This window comes from Micropterus dolomieu, linkage group LG19 (genome assembly GCF_021292245.1).
Source record: "Micropterus dolomieu isolate WLL.071019.BEF.003 ecotype Adirondacks linkage group LG19, ASM2129224v1, whole genome shotgun sequence".
Lineage (NCBI taxonomy): Eukaryota > Metazoa > Chordata > Actinopteri > Centrarchiformes > Centrarchidae > Micropterus > Micropterus dolomieu.
This window is the reverse complement of record NC_060168.1, coordinates 20,401,539-20,424,961: the sequence shown is the minus strand read 5'-3', so window position 1 is coordinate 20,424,961 and position 23,423 is coordinate 20,401,539. Positions and strand designations below refer to the sequence as shown.

Genomic DNA, 23,423 nt, shown 5'->3' with positions numbered 1-23,423 from the left:
CTCAAAGATGCTTGTGATTTAGTAGGACTTTCTATACTGTATTAAAAAAAATATCAAAACACATCACATAGTAGTGTTGGTGTGGTTCTTCCAGGCTTCAAATTAAATGTTCAAAAAAACTCACAAGAAGGGTGCCCAATTTTATTATATAAGTTGGCTTCCATTAAAACAAGAAAATAGAAATAATAGATTAAATCATGGTGTATGAAAAATAGCAGCATTAGTTTTCAGCCAAACATACCACCTTGTTAAAACAAGTACAGAATTATTTTAACTACCGCAAAACAATCATTGCAATAAAAACATTTTTTTGTTTGTTTTACAGAACTGTAGCTGTACAAGAAGAAGCCAGCTTAGAACAGTGACTATCTAACACAATACAAACCTGCTTATTATTCAGTTGCCATGCATTTTCCTCTTAAAGAAACATTCAGCAACAAGCTTAGGCTACTTGGCTCATCAGGATATGCAATATTTCAAGCAGGTTTTTTTTGTTTTCCAAACTGGAAAATCTGTGCAAAATCTGCAGCATTTTGGATTAAAATGACAAATAAAACATCTGATTTTGTCATATAAGCTCAAAAGAAATAAATTGAGGTTTTGATTTGCAGTCAAGCATAGCTTCTGTAAATACATAGAGATGTAATTTCTTTCGGGGCTGCGCAGATACCTTACAATGTGAAGAAATAACATGAGATCAAAATAAATAAATTAACAACATAGGAAATGTGTATTGTGCAGCGGCCCCTGCTGCTTTCTAGACTAATTTCCATATCAAACACAGTGTATCAAAGGCAGCTCTCCGACTGGGGCCTTGATTTGATGTGGTAAATTTCATATAATTCTGCAATCAATGTTTAATTAAGTGTTCGACACAGAGGGTATATTTCATGTTGGCTGTATGATCCCTTTAAATGGGGAACCCGAGATTATATGAGCTGTAATGGTGAGGAGGAAACAATCAGCCTCCGTGATGGAGTGGCACACAGAGCATTATAATATCTCTCTCTCCGTTTCTTATACTCGCTCTCCCTTCCCTACGCTGTGACTGACAGTCGGCTCACAAAAGTGTTTGGTGCTCTGTGCCACGCGACTACCATTCGTCTACGGCACATACCAAGGAATACCTCGGCATCAATCTTCATCATGTCCGCCTGTGTCTTACATTATCATCAGTGACACGTCAACTGCTACCTGCATGGCAGAGGGTGTGTCTCCCCTGCCTCCCTCACACATCATACATTCAAGAATAAACAAAGGAAAAAAACAGCATGAATATGGGGAAATATACAGTAAGAGAGGCAATGCAGCAAGCAATGTACACATTCAGTAGACAATAGGTGGATTTTTTTGTCCATCCACCTTATTAAAGTGCCTGGTGAATAACTGTGAGGTCAGGTTGAAGCAATAATAGAGTATTTGATTTTGCAAACAGTACATACAAGAGACTCTAAAAGAGCAGGAATAAAAAAGGCATTATGGCATGGCACATTTTGGCATTTAACTCCCAGACTTGTAGAGAAGAATGGGGCCTTAAGGAACAAAATTTAAGAAAAATACAATGAAGTAGTTCAATGGAAAATGCCAACTAACTACACAAAGATGAAACACTGAGGAACAATAAATGTTAAAAATGATACCGTATATGTACAAAAGTCTCTGCTTTAATAAATCTTTCGGGCAAATCCTGGATTACCATCCATCCAGCACACACTGAGACAAACAGGAACACACACACTCGGAGATGCTATGATCTCAAGTAGTAGCTGGAATGAGAAAGGGTTGAAAAAATGTCCACAGATTGTGAAATTGCTCACTGCTGCAGCAGCAACTTCACATCCTGACTATATGTGTGTTGCAGATGGAACGCCAGAAGGACAAGATGCTCATCACCAATCAGAAAAGAGGAAGACCAATCAAGATCCGGGGATTAGCTGTTGATTGTCTAAGAGGGCTAAACAGTTCCTTGGCCCTTGCGCTGGTGCATCAGCACACCCTTCACTATCAGAAAACGTCGACCCAGGACCCAGATTGTCAATCAAAACCTAGAAGAAAATCAGGTCTGCAGATTCCCACATTTTTCTCTTGAATTGAATTGTGCTGAAAAAAGCAGGCCGGGGAGTGAGGATATGTGGCTGACCGGTTATGAGACAGCTATGGCTCATTCTGTTCCTTGTGTCTATTCACTATCCACGGGTAAATATTAGATTCACATTCTGTGCTTTCTTCTCTATGGGGAGCTGAGCTTCCTCACCTTCAGGTTCCCTGGGTCTAAAAGAAAATATAAAGACTTTTAAAAACAAATTCATAGTAAAGAAATACTGTGGCTCAACATAATATTTCTGTCTTGGAAGCCCATGTCTTTTTCTTTACCGCCTATTCTGGAGGAGTTTCCTCGACCGCTGTCTCCTATAATCAGCTGCAGGCTGGCAGCTGCTATGTATCCCTCCTGTCGCCGACTCAGATTTTTCACCAGCCTTAAGGATGAAGAAAAGTCAGGAAAGGGTGGAGATGACAGAAGGAGAAAAGGGGGATTAGATAGATAAACTTTAGCTATACATTAGCTTTTACATTTACCTAACCAGGGTTTCAGTGTTTTACTTAAGAAACCATAGCTTCTTTTGCTATACATTGTACCGTTAAACATATAGATCAGCTAATCACTAAGCCACCCTCACATCATGTGTTTTGACAGGCTGAAAACTCACCAGCGTCCCTTGTTGTCTTCACACTGCAGTTGCATCATGTCTCCACATTTGATGGTGATGCTGTCTGGTCCATTTTGAAGACAGTCAGCCAAAGCCATGTATCTGCCTGGAGACTGGTCAAGCACAAAATGTCAAACAGGACAGAACAGTAACAGGCCCAAGAACCACTAAATGGAATTAAAACACAAATAACATAAAGGTCAAACAAATCAGTTCATATAAGGGATGGGAAGTGTTTCAGTTGAATTGGATGACCTGGTAGTAAGAGCTATTCCAAGGTTTAGATGTTTAGATACAAAGACAGAAAATGCATGCTGTTTCTTCATTTAAAATTGACTCTGGGAACATCCACTAGACAATGTTTTGCTGCCCTAAGAAACTTTAAAGTATTATGTAGACATAACAACTAAGAAATATACAGTAGTTAGGGGGCATGTAGAGTGTTAGGTAGCCAATGAGGAAAGGCCAACACTGAATATATGTACACCCTGCTTTCAATTTTGTTGGAAGACCAGCTAAAGCCTTTTAACCATCTGAAGTGATGCAAGAGTAAAGAATTGCAGTAATCTAGGTGTGAAGACACAAAAGCATGGACTCATTTATTAGCACATAATGAAGAGAACATATCTGATGTTTTTGCCTGCTTTTACCAGTTACAAATGTTAATCTTTGTTTTAATGGCTAATTTAGCAACAAGCTAAGGGACAAAAGTAGAAAAATAGCTTTTAGGCTAAAACCTACCATGTTGTTTATCATTGTCCATAGCCCCAGTGAAAAAGAAAGTTAGAAATATTTCTTAATTGGAAAACTTTCTAACATATGGAAAAATTGAGACAGGAGTCAAAGGTGACCTAACCCTAAATTAGTATACAGTTAACATTAGTCAGTTATAGTTCATTTGAGCTCCTTCATGGTCACTAATTTGGGCCTCTTTTTAATCATTACTCAGTTAAGAATTAAATACAATACACAAAGGTCTGAAAAAGCAGAGGGGGTCTGGTTGTTTATCATTTGATGTATTGTTTTGTATCTAATGTGACTGTATTGAATCTCACCAGCTGCACCAAAACCTCTTCCTCTGTATCAGATGGGTGGAAGGCATCCCGACCTCTAGGCCACTCCTCCAGACCCTCGCAGATGTCTACCGAGTGATGAGCTCCGGGCCAACCTGGGACACATACATTGCTTAGGCTAGGTACTGATGAATGCATTTATCCAAACACTACACCTTAAAGGCACCATGTAGATACTTAGTAACTATATTGACATTATAAAGACCCCTTGTCACTTACTGGGAAATTAACAAGAACGTAGAATCAAAAGCTAATCTCAGTAGTTGGACCTTTTTCCCCCAAATTCCTCCATTCTTCATGTCAAAGTACACCTGAACTGCTGAGGGGGCAAAAGTCAAATATCTACATCAGTTAGAGATCAGCAACAGTAACACAATACTGTGCAAAGCAAGTATGATTTGCATCAATTCCCATAACGCTTTCTGTGTTTTAGTTACTAAGTATCTACTTGATTATGTCGTAATTGTGTGTGGACAAGATTTACTCACTCCTGCGGTTGTGCTGGTGTTTAGGGGAGTGTGGCTGGGGGTCTGGACTGCTTCTCCCTGACTCAGTGTCCTCTGAGCTCACCGATGCCCTCTGCTGCTTGCTGGGGGAACAACACAAAAAAACACATCACCAAACAGCAGTGTCAGCAGACACACTCAGGATAGATGTTGTCCTCAGCCACACAATCTCGATGTCAGCTCTCACTTCCTGAATCTGATCCATACCTCCAACAGTATAGCTGACCCCAGATCAGTGTCAAGGAACAACTCTGTCCTGTTGTTTCTCGCACAGCCATGGCCATTCAGGCACCAGCCAGTCAGCAAGACAAAACACAGAGCAGCCATGTGCAAGCTTCTCTGTAAAAGTGCAAAGTGGGACTCACAGAACACTGACACGGTGTTCACACCAAGGAAGATCTGGTCTCGATTTATCAAGATCCAAAATTTAGAGATTGGGTCACTCCATTATTTAATGCTGAGTAGGAATGTTTCTGGAAGCAAATTCTACAGTACCTTGATTAGATCTCAAAAAAACGAGCCCCATCTTAAAAACCAGCTGTCATGAGGAAATTAAGAAAGTTCATGGGATGAAAATCAAAACTCTTCTTTTTGTTTGCCCTTTGCATTACATGCAAAATAGCAAGTCTGAGATGCGGAAATAAGAGCAATTGTTTTAGATACCATGTTAGAAATGCCATGGAGGAGCTGCTAAGACGTAGACCTTTGAACGCCTCAAAGGGAGTGCGGGGGGGCGTCAGTTATGATCCAGAATGGAGGCTATAAAAAGGGTGTGCAGGTGACGATCAGTATGCAAACACAGCAGCCCTGGGTTTTTGGTCCCCAAGCTGGGCCAGGTGGGTCATGCCAGGCTGAGTTTACCACTGAGCGTTAGGGCAGGTCAGTGGCGCTGTGGGCGGTGGTGGGGGCGTGGCCGGGGCCGTTGCCGGGGGCTTCGGGGACAGGGGCTCCGGGAACGCAGGCACAGAAACACATCAGCTGACAGCGAGACAAAGTCCAGCCCCGGCAGACAGCCCCTGGGAACCCCTCTGGACGGCCGCATGCCCCTGCAGGTGGGGGATGGGAGGAATGGGGATAGGCAACCAGACAGCAGTGGACACAGTGGGGTCCGTTCTCACACACCGCTACACACAAAGCCTCTACCAGGGCATCATGAAATGATATCAACACATTTACTCAAGCTGTGATCAGATATGAAAACTCCGCAAATGCAGATAGTAGAACTGTGGCTGCATGTGTGTGTTTTGCATATGCGTTTGTCTACGTTTGTGCAACTATAGCCTACAGTCATGCGCTTAACACACCACTGTTCATACTGTATGTGTAAACATCTATAGGCACTGACCTCTCAGAGAGTGGGGGAGAAAGCTGTGTGTGTCCAACCATTTGGCCATGTTGATATGCTTCATCTGTGAGCAGAGAAAGGAAGTAATGTGAGGTCATTCTGTGAAAACTAATTTTGTTCCTGACTATCTATCTACTGCAACTGAACAGTATATGGTGTAGAGAGAATCAAAGCACAAAGCTCACTTAAAATTTCAGCGCTTTCAACCGCATCTCATGCTCGCTGGGGCCGTGAGAAGCAGTTCAAAGCTATGAAGTCAGTAAGCGGACCTTCACGCTTAGATTCTCAGTCCCATATTATCTTTAGTTGTTCTCAGACCTCTAAGCAGCTTCTGTTGGTTTGTCAGGATTCTGCGAAGCTCATTGAGCCAAGCCATCTTCACTTCCACTGTAGGAGCCTGAGAGATAACAGAAACATTACAACAACAGTCAGTTGATTACAATGTTTTGTATATGATTACAGTGTTGCCATTTTTACCGTTAGGACTTTTTTATTAGTCTATTAAATGTCAGTAAAGTGCCCATGGTGACATTTTAAAATGTCTTGTTTTGTCTGACAAACAGGCCCAAAGATATTCAGTTTATGATAAGAGAAGACTACCAACTAACAAAACCAGCAAAGATTCACAAGTGAGAGTTTTTTTGCTATTTTTGCTTTATATCAAATTTTTGGCAATTTTCTGCCGATTGATTAACCATTGCATCTAGCTGAAAGGGTTTAAAGCTACAGTAAAAGTAACAAAGGGCTAAATTAACAGCAATGTACTGTATTTAAACTACTGATCATATTAGCATTAAACCTTTAGACTCCTTACCTGAACCACATACACTTCCTCCCTGCCACTGTACCATATCTCAAACTTCTTCACATCTCCTTTGACATTCTCGGTGATCCCCACAGCAGTCATCTGCCAAGAGACATACACTGTTTACACCGACACACACGCACAGAGCATTAGGAGGAACAGCACATCATACATCAGATTTACATCATGTAACACATCTGTCCTGTCAGAGCACAAACATTCACACACCTCCGCTGTGTGCCTGCTTCCTCCCCACATCCTTAATAATAAATCAAGAGCAGCAGCAGCTGTTGGTGAGACACCAGCCGTGACACCCTCCACACATCAACACATACACAAATACAACAAAAGTAGTGTTACAGGAATACACCAGGTTCTGTGGTCACCTGGGCAATTAAAGGTGTTAAAAGAGAACAACACAGCCAGTATCAACTATGTGTCTCCAGCAGATCATTCATTTCATTACTTAGTGCTAAGTATAAGTATATATAGATCATTGTACAGCGACAGGGAAATTATTATACAGTATGTGATGAACTTTAGCCCATTATATAAACCATTTGTTATATTAAGTAGTCAGAGTTTCAGTAACAAATTTTTTTGGAAGTATGTTGTGTTTTCTCTTTTACTTTGTATACTCATTCATTTTTGTCTACATAATAAATACAGTAGTTTACTCCATAGTGAACAGTAAATTAGGTTTTTGGACATTTAAATCATCATTTCGATAGGTGTAGTGTTGCATGACTGTGATTTACACATTTATCAATGTCAAACCATTGCACTTTAGAACATTTAGCCAAATGATTATATACTGTATGCCATAGAAACTACATACAGTAGTGCATGCATTTTACACCCAGGCACAGCAATAGTTTCCCATCACCAACTATATTGTTATGTCAGCAAAACAAGTCTGAGTTTATGTTGATGTTGTTCACAAAAGTAGTCTGAAATTTTTTCAGACAGGAATCCTGTGGGCCTCGTGTGGGATTCCCACAGGGTGGGAGTCAATTTCACTATTCATCACAGGACCGGGAAAAAAGTCAATAGGAGCAATCAGGAATCACTGGTCTCCATCCATCCATCCATCGTCAACCGCTTATCCTGCGTACAGGGTCGCGGGGGGCTGGAGCCAATCCCAGCTGACATCGGGCGGGAATCACTAGTCTGTTTTTTTTAAATTACATAAATATGTAGTTTTATTATAAATTTTATTAAATTCTTTAATGTGGAACGGAATGGGACAGGAGCAATTCTTCCAGGATTGGGAAGGGACACGAATATTTTTGTAGGAGTATGATGGGACATGAGTAAAAATCCACTCCCATGTCACAACCTAGTCAGTAGATAATAATCTCCATGATATTTCATATTAATTTTACCAACCTCCTCCAGAAATTACTTAGAATTTGCTTTGGAGCTGCCACAGGATGTGAACTTGAGACCCCTCTTGCCACTCAACATAATGTACAGTACTGTATGCTAAACATATTTCAATGTATTTATAACATATTTCAACCAATGTTTTAAAAACTCAAGCCAGTGTATTCCTCTATGATGCACACAAACAACACAGACCAACCTTGAGACAGTGCTTGAAGCTGTATGAGGGGGTCTTGTCGCAGCCGTCTCCATGCTCCTCCCTCCGCTTGCAGAAGAGCAGAGCTCTCTCGTACAAGAAGAGGTGTCTCTGCATCGGCTTGAAGCGAGCCAGCTCCTTCATGCGCGTGGGACCTTTCTTATGGCTGATCCACACACTGAAAGAACCCTGCATCAACACACGGCCCAGCTCGCAAATGTCGCCCTGTGTATAATGGAAAGAAGAATTTATGCTTAAGCCTTTGTTGTAAATGAATTCTCTGTGAAATGTATGTTAGAGCACATGTATCTCTAATTAATTAGAGTTTAGGAATTTAGTGTTCATTTCTTATCAAACACAGAACAGATTTGGGTCACCTCATATCCTGTGATGGCTATTTGATGCATGGAGTCATTTACAGATTTAAGCAGGTCCAGCATTGCTGTTAGTGCCCCTTGCAGTTCAGAAGTCCCCTCGCAATCTGTACTGTATTTCAGTAATTCCTGAACACACAAACAAAAGAACAGGCATTTAGGCAAATACATGCACACACAAAAATACAGTAGCTTAAACAGCGCACTCTAGTGGTAAAGACTTATATTAAACAACTAGAGGAAATCTAGTTAGTTTAGTCAGGCGAAGAGGGAAATCTGAATGAACTGCTTCATTATCCAGAATTATCAAACACATGTACTGAAGTACTACTTAAGTATTAGGAATAAACTGAAATATTATATATAATAAATACACTTTCAATGCTATGTTTTGGTTTAATATGTTTTTGATGACTGGGCCCATTTGCTGCTACTGATTTCCATCTGACTCTCTGCTGACTTGCTGGATTGTCTTTGCATTTAATGCAATCTCATGGAAAATATAGCATAAAATAGCCTCTGTCACATAATGTAGGTGATTGACTGTATGTGTATGTTTGTAATATGACACCCCTCTCTGTCTAACCTTAAGCAGCAGCTGGTATTTGGTGAGGCGTTGGACTGGTTTCAGAAGGTAGGAATCCAGGCCCAGTTTGTGCTCCAGCTTTTTTTGACACTCCTTCACAAGGAAGACATATAAAACTCGCAATGAATGTAATGTTTTTCAGTAACGGGTCACATCTTTTTAATAGTAGCTGTAAAACAGATGGTTCTATCTTGGTGGTATTACTCTGTTTAAAACAAGTTATCATTTTCGTATCACACAAATATTCAAGTATGTACAGTACTTGAAATATTGCTATCTTGCATGACAACAAAACAGTGAATGAATCAGACAAAATTGCAGACTGAAAGTGAAATCGCTGACCTGAAAGAAGGCACAGTCTGAGAATTGTCTCCACAGCGCCTCAGACCGTGGCTTATTCTGACAGTAGCATTCATACATTTGGAAACTCTCTTTCTGGAGAGACAGGAAAGAGTAATCTGTTCAAAAATATGGCAACAAATTATGCACAAATGAAATCAAAAGCCAAAGAAGCTACACAACATAAACATTTATATCATCTCACCCGCTCCAGAAAACAAGCTCCCACACTTTCAGGAGCCTCCAGGCATCCTTCCAGGTCCTGAAGGAAAACCCTGGATTCAGGCCAAGAATTAGAGCTCAAAAAGAGCCAAACAAAGTGGCAAACACTATCTTAACCCATACCCTCCCACATCAGCCTTAAAACAATAACTGGCTGTTAGGAACCCAGCTGGTGCCCGCACCTTTTGCCTAATCCTGTCTCCAGTGTTTTGCATGTATGGAAGGTAGAATGTGTGGTCCTGATCATGGTACAGAAACCACTGCAGCAATCAATTAATCTCTCTCAGTACCACACACTTGTTTAGAGATTTCCGGCTAGAGTGGTGTATTTGGCTCTAAAAATCAGTCAACAAAATGAGCCATGGACCATTGACCACCCTATTACTATAAAGCAAACACTTGACTGAATCATATTTGTCTCCTTGTGACAGTGTGTTTAGATTTTTTTACATACTGACATGCATACTAACGGTATGTGTGATATGAGTCATTAATTACTTGCCTGCTGTGAAAATTATAGATCTCAGGCATGTTTCCAAAGAGGATGTCTCTCTTGCCGCACAGGATTGGGGGCAGAAGCCCTGACAGAGCTGGGTTGTCCATCTCAGCCCTGTAACCCTGCAATATTTAATCATAGCAATGCAATTAAGGAAAAATATGGTTTGTGCATATGCAATGTTACCAGGAGTAATTTAACCAACAACATTTATACAGTACAGAATTAACTAATAGTGTTTTTTTGTGTGGTATAAAAAAAAAGAGGGAAAAACGTGTTTTCTCACCAACAGAACTGACAGCAGCTCTTCCACATAGATTCTTTCTGTGTCTATAAGTTCCCTCATCACATGGCTGTGACACAAACACACAAACACACACACACACACACACACACACACACAGAGAGAGCCAGAGGGCATCATTAGCACCGAACAAAGAGAATCACAGAGTAAACAACATCAAGAGCAATACTGAGGACAGACAGATGGACAGATGCCTCCTCCTCACCGCTTCAAGAGATCAGTGCTTTCCTCTCCCTCCAGGCTGTACGACACACAGCTACGGCTCTCCTGGTAGTCGTGAATCACCTCTATCTGAACACACCACAGATGGACAACACTGGCTCATCAACATTTTATTATACGGAACAAATTATTGGACAAAACAGGAAGAGTTAGATAAGAAAATTATAAGATAATAAACACATTAATCACATTTTGCTGGGGTTCAATGCAGCTGTGACAGTTATAACAAATAACAAATACATAAAGCCCATTTACTTTTCTAGGGTTGGGGGTCTTTCGGGATGCTCTCTTCCCGGGCAGAGAGAGGTCAAATGTAAACTTCAAACCATCGCCTGTAAAAGCAAGAACATTAGCCAGAGCGGCAGCAGCTCAAAGTATAATTCACATAAAGTATATTTCCTAATGCTCTGATGAGGCATAATGAGGAGATGGCTCATTTGAGCCGTGACTAAATTATTTTTTTATGAATATATGCACTATGGCAACCTGATTGCTTCTAAGGGATTTGCTTGTCCTGCCTGTGACCTTTTGTTATTCCTCAGGAACTTACAAAAAAATGAATCAACAAATTCATTAATAAACAATAAAATTAATTAAAGCCATGATCGACATTTTAGGTAATCAATGCTAATAGGTTGCCTGCTCTGAAGGGGCAGCCTGGAACCGGTATAACAGATCTAAAGCAGAATTGGCACGACTTTCCTTTTGATCCTAGCAGATGAATCCCTATATGATACTCCAAGCTCAACTGAGTCTTGTGACCTTGCATGTGCCATGTTATATTCATCAGTGGCACGCTTGCATGTGTGTGCATGCACATACGTGCGTGTATGCATGTATCAGATCAAATCAATCAAAGCTAACCACTTTTCCCTTCATCTCCTCTCTTAAATGGCGGGTGTACCGAGTATCAAGGAAGAACCAGAGGGGTTCATAATCACTTTCATTCTCTTTCTTGATGTTACTCTCATTAGTATGGCTTCATATCATGGAGAACAAAACCTTAAAGACATGAATGGACACTCAATGGCTGTATGCGTTATCTGGTGTGTTTCTTTTTATTTGATATGTATCTATTGTGCCAGTGAATGTGTCTTCATCCATTAATTGGGTACCACTGTATATGGTTAGCTTTGTGCAACCACACTTGAGATAAAGATGAAAGGTTCTTTAATGTATATGAACCACATATGGTTGTACCATGCTTGGGGGAGAAAAGCGGGGACTTGGAGCGTGGCGGATTTTCAGGCCTGGGGGCCACCAGTTGGACAGGTCGCACATGTTTGTCAGCCAGCTTCCTAAGACAAGCCTGTCTGTTCTGGATCATCTGCTGCATCGCTGCATGCTTCTCAAACGTTTCCCCTATCTGGGGCTAAGAAAGAGCACGAGAAGGACACAGAAGTAGGGTTTTCAATTGCGATGTGCAATCCAGAAATAGTACTGATATTGAGAAATGTGGAAATGATGGCAAAAAGGTCAACTGATGCACTGAATTCTTTTCAAATAAAAAAATCATTGTGGTCACTGACCTGCAGCTGAGGTGTGATGACAACCTTGTACTCAATGGCCAGGATGTCAGGTCCTGAGCTCAGCAAAGATGGCGTCCCCTCCAGGAACCTGTCAATGTCCCTCAAAGCAGCCTGGGCCCCCTCCTTAGACTGGAACTTATCTATCAGCTGACTGGCCAGCAGATATGCTCCATCATCACACCAAGTTTGGGCCTGAGGGTGGAGAACACATATATCACCATAAAGAAGCCCTGCTGTGTGTGTGTGTGTGTGTGTGTGTATGTGTAGATGCACTCATGTCTCATTACCTGTCCAAGACAAAGCAGCAGCTGGTGTGTTTGCAGAAGACAAGCGTGTTTGGTCTTGAGAGCAGCATTGAGTGTATCACAGTAGTGGCGAAGCTCGTTGCAGCGCTGCATAATAAGAGCCATGGCGTAGTGGTGACCGGCTGATAGCTGGTGTCCATGAAGGATGATGATCTGAGCTCGAGCCATCACCTCCTGACAGAGCCAACAAAGACACACAAGAAGGCACACGGTGATCAGAGAGACCTTCTAGTCCTCTGGCACCCACTTCATGTGCAGTATATGTATTTGTGGCAAATCTAGTACACAAAGCTAGTAAATGAGATTGAGAAACACTGACCTGTGCATTTGATTCCAGACAGTCTAACCTCTTGAGAGCCTGTTCTGTTTGAGTCAGAGTGCCAACAGATATGGATAGCTCCCTCTCTTGAGCCATCAGATGGCCCAGACACAACTCCATCTAAAGAGAACACACACCACCAGCTATACAAAGACTAAAAAGAAAAACAAGACCAGTCTAAAGCCAACCTGGTGGCTCTTAGAGGCATTACAACCCACATTAAAACTTGAGCCTGATGATTGCACAAGACACTATCTCATGCAGTGCCCAAAATGAAAACATGTTATCCTCGGGGAGCATATAAATAGGCATGCATGCAGACAAAAACATATTTATATGGACATATGACAAATATATGGAATCCCTACCTCCTGAAAGCTTTGCTCATATCTGAGCAACTGCAGGTACTGATGGAGTTTCAGATGATGCTTCTCAAAGAAGCCATCAAATGCTGACTCCATGTCTCTGAGCTGGGCAAGAAGCCTAAAAAAACAAAGGGACTTTGCCATAGACTTTTTTGTTTCAACTGTAATGCACTCAGTTATGTATTTGAGGTTTACACTTCAACTATAAGAAGATAGAGGAAAGAACCAAAGAGGGCAGCTGCTTCTGTGGTAGATCACAGTTTGACTATAAAATACACTTTTTAGCAACTAATCTAAGAAATGATGAAGTACAAGAAAGAAAGAGGCTGCTTGAAGATGTCTTACCTCTGGACTGTCTCCCAGTCCAGTCTGACATCCCACTGGGAGTCATCGTCTTTCCCAGAGGTCTCCAGGCTTGCCAGAAGATGGCGACCCTCCTTTGACACTGACCTGATTGCATCCTGTCAAACAGAGGACAATTTACATCATAAATGAGCAGCACTCAAAATAGTATTTAAAAAATACCACTAGATCTTTTTGCAGAAAGAATTGAAGATTAATACCATAGGGGCAATGCATCTCAAATGAAAACATCTGAAACCTTACTTTGAGTTTCTTGTACTTGTCAGTATGAGACTCGAGGAGATACTCGATGGCTTTCCCCTCATCAGGCATCTCTGTCTCCGCCAGCTCGGTGCCAAAGCCCTGTAGCATCTGTGCAATGTCTTTGACTGTTACAGCAAAACTTTCAATAGCCTGCAGTGGTACAAAAAGACACACAAATACAGAAACACTGCAATATTGGTGCTCAGATATTGTATGGAGCTATAGAAACTATTTGTGTGTGGAAAGGAGAACATTTCGTGGCTCAACGTCCTTAAGATACAGATAGGTTAGTGGATTTCTGACAGCAACAAGGCACCAAGGCTTCAATATCCAGGGCAAAGGAAGGAGACAGCACAGCAATCCAAGTGCATGTAAACATCACACTGGACAGGTTTGAAAACTCAGATGCACTTTGTGGATTATTTTATATTTAAAGCTCCAGCATCAAACTGGTCAAGAGATTTGGCTCTCTCATATGAGTGAACCCCAGAAAGTAAAAGCAAATAAAAGGGAGATGATGAATGCAGTTTATTTTGGTCCCAGTCTGGTTTCAGAATTGATTTGTAGCTTACTGTTCGTAAAACAATCCAGTCACTATGACAATAGTCCAAAGTGCCTCCAAACTCTGAAGTCAGCTGGTTCTCATTGATGTAGCGCAGCAGGTCTGTGACAGAGCTCAGCATCACCACCTAAAAGGTGCAGACAAAATCTAAAACTTCACAAAGAACACAAAATTTAAAAGACTGGCAGGTTTCACTTCTCCTTCAATTTCATGTTTATCATTATCTAATGTTGTAAAAAAATAAATAAATAAAATAAATTGTCCCTGGTGTCTGGAAATGGCATGACAAACATCAGATTTTGACCATTGATACGTTACAAATAAAGTAATAAATATTAGAAACATCCTAGGATAATCCGCTTTGTTATATAAATTGTTTTTAAAAGTTAAAAATGTGTTCTGGGCTGTGTCCACCACAGAATATTTGACTCATGGAGATCAGTTGTACCTTGTTGTGATGTGGGACATGTTTGGTAACTGAGGAGGAGCTGCCTTACTGGCATCTTGAGCATGAAGTCCTCTTGGCTGAAGCGAAAGCCAATATCAGTAACAGTGCGGTGGAAGAAGCTTGTGGGTCGGAGCACCAAGACCAGGTGAAGGTTCCCAGGAAAGGAAGCCTTGAAGGGGGAAAAGAGGTTTATTGTCATATTGATGATGTTGCACATGGAGGAGCATTCAGTATAAAACGAAAAAACGTCGCACTTAAGATTCAGCTTTCCCCACATCTGCACTTTCACACAGTGCAAAATAGACATAACCCCTGTCTGCACACTGGCAGAGATGAGAGCTGAGAATAAAAAAAAAAGCAGACATAACCCACATCTGACACTGCAGGTCTCAACCATTCTGTCACTCAGGCAATTACTGTCAGCCTAATGGATTTAAGGTTCAGTCACTACACCATTTACACACATGTCATATCCTACATTTGTTGTCTGTAAGAATTTCTGCTCAGTTTCTGCAGTCAAGTATATAGTCTAGTCAAGCCTTCTGTAGGTGTGAGGAGAATTGGAAATAGAGAATTTATCTATAGTTTAAAAATCTCCCTTAGACAAAGACTTGCACATTACATCATGTAGGTGCAAGTGATGCAAAAGCCAGCTCTGCAGCAGGGGCTGCCTCCTATGTATTTAGTAATTTCTTGAAATAACTTCAAGGCTTGCATTTGCTTGTGACGCAACTTCTGACATTCATCTCTCCTAACTCGACCACGGGGGCCGATACCGCAGATTTCAGGATATACATGCATTAAAAAAAAGCCCCACATCCGTCTGATTAGGGTTCATTCAAGGTTTCACACACAGCCAATCGAATGACGAAGCAGAAGCGCGGGCTGCAGTGCTACACCCCCCTCTCCCAGCAGCACAGTCTGTGCCACTGCCGCATTCACCCTGATCGCCCAAAAACTTCAGCCTAAACTCTTCAGACGGTGAATTAAATTACTCAGCAGTTGCTCATTACCGGGCTCCGGCGGATCTTCGGTATTCCCCTCCGGTAAAAGCAATCAGACATGGTGTTAGAAGCCATCTCGGTTCAATGTAAGTTCCCGCCCGTCCGAAGGAATTCGGTGCCAAGCTGAGGTATGCAGCTCCCTCCGGTCGCCTGACCACAGCCGCAGCGCTGCTGCTGCCTGCTGCCTCTCAGATGGAGGGTGGCAGCGCTGACTGCAATATTTCCCTCCCGCCCACTTTCCTCCTGATCCTTTCCTCTCCTCAGCACCCCGCGTCATCACACCATTTTTTTAACTTTTTTTTTGCTTAGTCATACATTTGCATCAATATGCAATAGGACATAGCATATACAAACATTCATATTATTATTATTATTATTATATTATTAATCTTTGTGCTACTCTACTAACTACACACCAGTATACACTGGTGTATACACCGAGCTGAAACCAGCCTTTGATTTGATGCAAAAAAGTGGTTTGATCTTAAGGGTGCTGTCCGGATGTTGATCAGTTTTTCAGCACCATGGAGAGCAACTCATAAATAAAACAGCAGCCTATAGGCGCAGCCATGTTGCAGCTATTTGTCTTATAAGTCTAAACTGTCAAGTAGGAATATTGATTAGATACAAATGGCATTGATGAAAAGAAAAATGAAATATGAAACTCACTGCTATCCTGGCAAGTGCAGTTTTGATAGAGGCCCATGTGTCCAGTCTTCGGTCTAAAATGATGATAAATTTTACTCCGGGTTGCCTTGTTCTGCAGGACAAATTAGGCAGTTGCACATAGTTGTAATGTTATCCTGTGCAATCATTGAGTATTTGGTTATTTAAAAGTGTCAGACAGAAGACTGAGGAAGAATCACAAGCCAAGAGCAGGCGCATTAGTCAAATCACGCAAACTACAAACATTAGTTCTTTAGCATTTAATATTCACTGCAATGGCACATGAGGAAAAAAAGTTTCAGTTTACACTTTCCTAATCTCTTGGGAGAGTGAGGTTTGGACATAGAGGGCATCAGTAGGACATTTGACACAGTGAGCTGAGGAACAATGAAGTTCAGCTGTGCTCAGAATACAAGCGCTGGGCTTTTGGTGCACTGCAGAAAGGGAGAGGGAGAGACTCAGACAGGAATAGATGAAGGAGGACGCACCGAGGGATGAGAGTGAGGTATGTAAAGACTTTGGCTAAAGCTTCCTCTGGAATATCAGTGAAAGCGGAGCATTCTGGGAGGGTGACGATGACGCTTGAGTCTTCCCCACGGCCCCCTGGCGAAAGAAAGATACAAGCAGTCAATTACAAATATGTCTAGATATGCTTTCAGCATGTAAAACATTGTGGGAAGTGAGTCACTTTAGTTACTCTGGTGAGGATGGGACAGAGATTCAAATGCATGTAGAGGATTTTACTCACAGTAAATCTTAGGAGATTACCACACAAGGCCTCACCTGATAGGTACGCCACCTGTTTCTCTATGTAGCCGCCCACCTCCTTCATGCTTACAGGGACAGTCACCTCTGGAGGAAGTAACACAAATTATAAACAACTAGCGGACTCCACTATAAATCAGTAGATGCACAGTGCTGTTTTATGCATATGTTGTATACTTCTTCAAAGATAGAAATCTGTAAAAACCTAACTGTCCTGAAGAAGACCATCAAAGCTCAAAACAGTCGTGACCATAGAAAATAATCATTGTGAATATGACAGCAGTGTGCAGGCATTTTTATTTTCTATCTTTCATAGTTTTTAAAACCTGCAAAACAACAGCGTAAGAGATCATTTTGCATGGCTTGTAACAGCCTAAATAATGTCTGAAAGGCTTTTCCACCGTGACAACTACACGGAAGCCTTTTCAACTGAAGTTTTGACATGAAAGTGCTCACCTTTAAAGATAGCGACTCACATCTATCAGCTTTAATCTCAAAATAGAGACTTTGCCTCCTGCCGTTCTTAACTGATGTTCCGTGATAATACTCAGCAGACACTGTAGCTGTATACGCTGCCTTACTGTGGCTGATGTAAATCCCGCATCTGACAATGACATCTTTAAAACAGATTATATAATTTACCATACAGCATCTGAGTTGATGTAGTGTTGTAAGTCTACTGGCACTTTGTGTTCTCGTCCGAGAGGCCAATAAATACACACACACACACACACACACAGTCTCTTATAGAGCAGTCACACATCTGCCTTTGGTGCAGCAGGAATCATTCGACAAGATGTGTAGAAGGCAGAGACACTGACCTGTGCATCATGCTGAGACTGTTTACATGCTTACATCGCAATTACAGTAGATTTAATGAAGCTATGGCCTTTCAGTCAAGCAACAGCCTATTTGAAAAACATTTTGAGACGTTAACTTTGGCAATGTCTACTTAATGCAAGCTCAAATACAACATCATTAAATAGAGTGAGACATGGAGTTTGAGTTTATTCTTTTCTGTCCAAACAAGAATTCACAAACATAGGAAGGGGAAATTAAACAGTGCCAAGGCACTAACTCATTAAAACCATACTAAACTAAACATTCCTGCCCCAGTTCAGCAGTTTATGCAACAGACCAACAGGGCAGTAAATTTGCTCACAAATCATAATTTCTTCATCCATAATGGATAGAGACATTAAATAGGAATTGGAGCAGAGAAATAGAAACACACAATCAGAAAAAGAAGAGAGGAGGAGGTGTTATTTTCCAGTGCTTCGAATGCAGTAATAGTGTCCGTCACGCTGTCAGGGAGCAAATAATGAGCTCTACAGGTGCCTGCTGAATATTTTATACGTGTCTGTAACAGAGAAGAGCTGAGCCAAGCCATGCCAGAGCAGGACCAGTGGCTGGACTGTGCACACGTAGATGCAGGGTAGAGTTACCGTCACACTGGAACAGTTATATGGCCATTTATATACCCTATGCCACAAGACCTTCAGGAAGTCGAGACAGGTCTTAAATGAAGAGATGTAATGTCATGTTAATTATGTGATCTTGTTAACATTTTCCACCGGGATAACTGCAATACAAAGGCATATCATGCTGAGAAGGTGTGAGCAAGTGAGATTTAGAACAGTACATAATTATTGGGGTTTATGTACTGTTAATGTTTAAGTTTCAAATCTTATATATAAGATGCCAATGACAAAATCTGATAAATTATTAGAGCAGTTCCGGCTGTACTACAGTTGAGATTAAAAAAAAAAAAAGAAAAAAAGTACTGCGAATACTGCGGACCTCTACTGCATTTGATCAAAGGAAGGCCAGCCCTGTGCTGCAAACTGCAGCGTTGTAAACAAACTTGCCAGTTTGTGGAAATACTGTACTCGCCCTTCAACCTGCCCAATTACCAGCCCACACCATGTGTGAATTGATTTAAGGACACCATCAGATGAAATGCCTTGTATTCTGTCCTCGTGCCTGATGTACAGTATAGCCTAACGATAACTGTAAAGCACTGTTTAGCATAAATAACTACAACAATTTTATATATTTAAACAGTTAAAGGTAATAAAAGTTCATACAATACTCAAACTATTTAGAAATAAACAAATCCGGTTGTGCTTATTAGGTGACATCTAATTTAAGAATTGCTGCGGTTCTCTTTGAGCTTGCGTTATGACCTTTCCAGGTGACAGGTAGAATAGTGTGTGCAGGCCAAAGTCAAATAACCTCTGTTTGCTCCTCTGTTCTTACACATTGAGAATGAGGACTCAGACCAATCGGATTCCAGTCTGCATTCAAAGCTAAAGGCAGGGAGCTTATCTCTGTTGTCCAAACAGTGATAACCATCTACACTGATTCCGTTACATACAGTTCATATAAAAAAAAGCATTCACCCACCTGTACGTTTTCATGTTTTATTCTTTTACAACACTGAATCACAAGGGATTTTATTAGGCTTTTTGACAATAATCAGTGGGGGTGAAAATACATTTATGTTAAATTGAAAAGAAATCTACAAATTGAATGGGAATGTATACATTTTATAGGTATAACAGTAAAACACCAATATTAATAGTTTGGCAAAATATTAAGACCAATCATGTTGAGGCTATTTGAGCATGACCTCTCCCTGACAATTAACTCAAGTGTTCTGCACAGATAAATAGCGATAGGTCTGAATGACTCAATATAATTTTTTATACTAGCACCACACCTTACTCACATTGTACAGTACATCTTAGTGAATCATACAGAATGACAGCAAAAAAAGCTGGTTTAAGTGTGGAGAGAGCACATACCCAGCATGGATATGCATTAGTCTGATTTTGCAGAGACCCAAAAAGCAGACACATGTAATCCCTTGCAGAGCAAGAAATCCCCTCTTACACATACAAACGCTTTCCTACTACACTGAGGCCTAGCCTCATACTGCTTTTAGGTCATCAGATATTTTGCTAAACAAAGCTTTCAAGGCTAAGGGGATTAGACTTGCGGGTGGCTGCATTCTGATAGAAAACGGTAGAAGAAAATTGTGGATTCTACCCGCTGGGATACATGAAAACTAGATTGGTTTTAGACCAGAAAGTCATAGATGGTAAAACCTAGACAATAGCCTCACATATCTTCGGCTAGGCAGCCCCCATGCCAGAAACGTTCACACTTATGTATTCCTGTGACCTGCACCCTTTGGTCTCACAGTAATGTGGGTATTTGGTTTGAAGAAATTTGGTAGTTTTTGGCAAGGATATTTGAGACTAGAACACAATATTTTGTGGAGGAATATTTAAGCTTTTCTTGTGCTGTGGGCTGCTATCCTCTGTCGCGTTCAGTGATTTATCATGATTCACATGGCTTTATGTCTTAAACTGTTTGGTATATACCACACTGCTGCTGAGAAAACTAGAAAACATTTTCTACAGAAAACACTCAGTCGAAGTTGAAAAACTGAAAGGTTTTGAAGATGGAGTTAAAGCATTGAAAGGAACTGTGGTGCCATTTCTGAAAGTATTTGAAATTTCACAAGACAGTTCAATTATCAGTTTGTATACAAGTCCTGAAAGAACTTAGAGTTAGTTCTGAACATAGTTGAATGGTCAGCTGAAAAGTAAGAGATGAAAGCAGCTGAAATGTCAGTTGATGGGTAAGCACTGAAAGCAGTTAAACTGTCAGATGAATTGTAAGAGACACAAATAGAGCACTGTCATTTGAAAAGTAAGCAATGAAAGAAGTTAAAATTTCAGTTTGAAGTGCTCGAGATAATTGAAGTGTGTGCAAGTGTTAGTCCAGTATTTAGCAGTGACAGGAGCCCTTTTAAGTTGCAACACTGAAGGCATTTGAAATGACAGTGTAGTTGAAATGGCAGTGGAATGAGGAACATTTTGCCTTTACTGTGCAATGGGCTGTTAGCCTTTAAGTGTTTAGTAATTCTTAATGATTCATGCAGCTTTCTGCCTTATAATATTATCAGCATATGTGGTATGTACCATACTTCTTTCAGCATAGAGAAAAATATATTTGTTCATGGTATACATACCAAACACAGAGAGCAAGGCTTACATTTTACAGAGAGAAAATGTACCTTACATAAATAGATGCATGGCCTTTTCCCTGTTTTCTCTGTTACCTCATACACACCACAGCCCAGGTACAACGAAGAGACAAACTATAGAGATAAAGAGGCAAAGGCCCATCAATTAAGCAATAACTCAAAGCTGTTAAGATCCCAATGTAATCACATTAGCCTCTGGAGGAGGACCCTCAATGAAGCTGTCAATCACAACAGGCACTATTTCTGTCCATCATCTTCCCTTCATTTTTCTGCCATTTGCAAAATACACCTTAAGCATGATGACTGACAAAGGTTGAGAGTACTGTTGTTTGTGAAGTTTTTCCAACTAGCAAATAATATCCATGTTCATATCCATCATTGCATCAAAAAGACCAGAATTGAAGAAGCCTCTTGGATGAGAGGCGAAAAATCTTCAAGCATTTTCAATGAAGTCCCGTTGCCCTTGATTTAACCCTCTTTGGAAAACTATGACCCGGATGACTGAAAAAGACCGTAACTGTTTCCTCTTTCTGTACTAAATTCAATTTCTATTTTAGTGTAGACCCTGAATAATGAAAGCTGAATTATGTACTTTCTGAAAATCTAATTATTTCTTTCAAATTAGTTGACATCAACTGCATGCATTAGTCTTCCATTACTGTCCCACACATACCCACAGTCTACAAATTTCCAGGCTACATCATCATCATTACTATGAATAAATATCTATCTTCATCTATGTTGGCTTAAAATAGCTGACATAATCCCTGCAATGGCCCACTGTATGTACAAGAACTGGCACATCAATAATACTGACTAACCTAAGATACAGGGAGCAGCTCTCCCATTACAACCTGTACTTGGTTCTCAGAAGTTACAAATGAACACTGTTAATCAAACTACATTGGCCTTCTGCTACAAAGCATTTCAATTTTCTGTCTGCTGAATTGTGCTAAGACATGTAGTAACAGGAAATAGTTTCAGAGCAGTTAGAGGATTATGTTCAAAAGCCTGTTAGTAGCTACCAGAGGTTAAATGAGGACTGTCAGCATAATGTGTACTCACGCTGCAGAGTGCTTTCTAGCTGAGAGCCAGCCTGCAGTAGGTAGCGGTAGCTCTCCATCTCCTCTTTGGGCTCTTTCTCCGGCTCTCTCTCCTCCTGCAGTGAGGCTGGGCCCATTCCCTTCGTCTCTGACACAGGATCAGACTGGGAGAACCGAAGCTGTCGTGGAAGGTACAGACAGTAGTCCAGGCCTCACATCCTCTTCAGAGTCCTATAGCCCTGCATAGTGTCCCTATATCAAGGCTGGGCACTATAACAGGGAAACGTATGCCCACCTGCCTCTTTGGGTCTCAAGATCCAGATGGGACGGTTCCTTGAGACTTGTGCTGGATCTTCCTGACCTTGAGCTGCATAGAGCGCCTCCACACTGAGCAGCACAGTTACAACAGGACAAATCTCCACATAAGCAGAATACTGCGGTGTGCTGCTGTCCAGACAGGTTGTGATGTGCTTTTCCCCCTCATACACACTAGTGCCGATAGACTGTCCTGCTCTTAGTAGCAGTCAGCTACTTCAAAACAAATAGGGCTCCATCTGGCCAGTGCTGTCTGTCTCACTGTTGCCCCTCCCCTCCTCTCTCTCGCTCGCTCTCTCTCTCTCTCGGGCTTTAGTGCGTCAGCTCTGCACAGTGCAGAGCTCAAGAGTCTACTCTTGACTCACTGCCAACTCCCTCACAACTTTTCCTCTGGCTTCACACTCCTTCGTGCTCTCTTTTGCTGTTTTCTATGCCTTCAGTACAATTCTGACTGTACTACAGTAGGCTGATTGTTGATGTCTGGCTGCCATGTTCATGTCCCCACTTTCTCCAGCTTTACTATAATATAGATGCTCACTCAGCGGAGAATGGATCTATTGTAAAAAGAAAATGAAAATCTACCGCACCCTCAGCCAACACGTTTGGCGCATGCGAAGCACAGCCTTTAATACACAACCATCACATTCAAACAGAAGAACAAATATGAAAGGGTGTCATTGTGTACATACTGATACACAGAGCCTTTCTCAACTCAACTCCCCGCTGCTCAGCCTACAACTACTTTGAATGGACCAGTGCTCCTTCACAGCAGAGACAGGAGTGGAGAAAACTTGTGTATGTAAACCTCTACACAGTGACTCACAGTGCTCGACGTTTTCTTGGTGTGAGGCCACACATGCAGCAGTGGGAGAGCAGC

The 23,423-nt window shown here is 41.3% G+C and overlaps 1 protein-coding gene across 3 annotated transcripts; it reads right to left on the bottom strand.

Moving 5' to 3' along the window:
• Positions 1-158: 158 nt before the first annotated feature.
• Positions 159-23,423, bottom strand: mcf2a (MCF.2 cell line derived transforming sequence a). 3 transcript variants are annotated; one of them, XM_046031515.1, is made up of 30 exons: positions 22,254-23,423; positions 17,150-17,218; positions 16,855-16,969; positions 16,370-16,460; positions 14,746-14,865; positions 14,259-14,375; positions 13,687-13,836; positions 13,426-13,541; positions 13,084-13,198; positions 12,716-12,835; positions 12,379-12,570; positions 12,092-12,283; positions 11,763-11,934; positions 10,818-10,894; positions 10,546-10,631; positions 10,323-10,389; positions 10,043-10,158; positions 9,524-9,593; positions 9,322-9,414; positions 8,980-9,072; positions 8,397-8,522; positions 8,023-8,244; positions 6,447-6,539; positions 5,951-6,029; positions 5,633-5,696; positions 4,270-4,370; positions 3,764-3,876; positions 2,709-2,821; positions 2,374-2,477; positions 159-2,271 (listed from the first exon to the last, which is right to left on the bottom strand). In XM_046031515.1, exons 1-30 carry the CDS (start codon positions 22,366-22,368, stop codon positions 2,231-2,233), a joined length of 3,342 nt encoding a protein of 1,113 aa, XP_045887471.1. In that variant the 5' UTR covers positions 22,369-23,423; the 3' UTR covers positions 159-2,230. The 3 variants fall into 3 exon arrangements, 2 of the variants coding, with proteins under 2 accessions (XP_045887471.1, XP_045887472.1); XR_006822018.1 differs by lacking the exons at positions 159-2,271; positions 2,374-2,477 and adding an exon at positions 4,001-4,100 and having other exon boundaries at positions 2,713-2,821; XM_046031516.1 differs by lacking the exons at positions 16,370-16,460; positions 16,855-16,969; positions 17,150-17,218; positions 22,254-23,423 and having other exon boundaries at positions 14,697-14,820.

Coding starts and splice junctions, on each gene's coding strand:
- mcf2a (XM_046031515.1), bottom strand. CDS start 22,368: ATGGGCCCAGCCTCACTGCAGGAGGAGAGAGAGCCGGAGAAAGAGCCC. Junction 17,219..22,253: donor GCTAGAAAGCACTCTGCAGC/GTGAGTACACAT, acceptor TACTTCCTCCAG/AGGTGACTGTCCCTGTAAGC. Junction 3,877..4,269: donor ACACCAGCACAACCGCAGGA/GTGAGTAAATCT, acceptor TATGTGTCCCAG/GTTGGCCCGGAGCTCATCAC.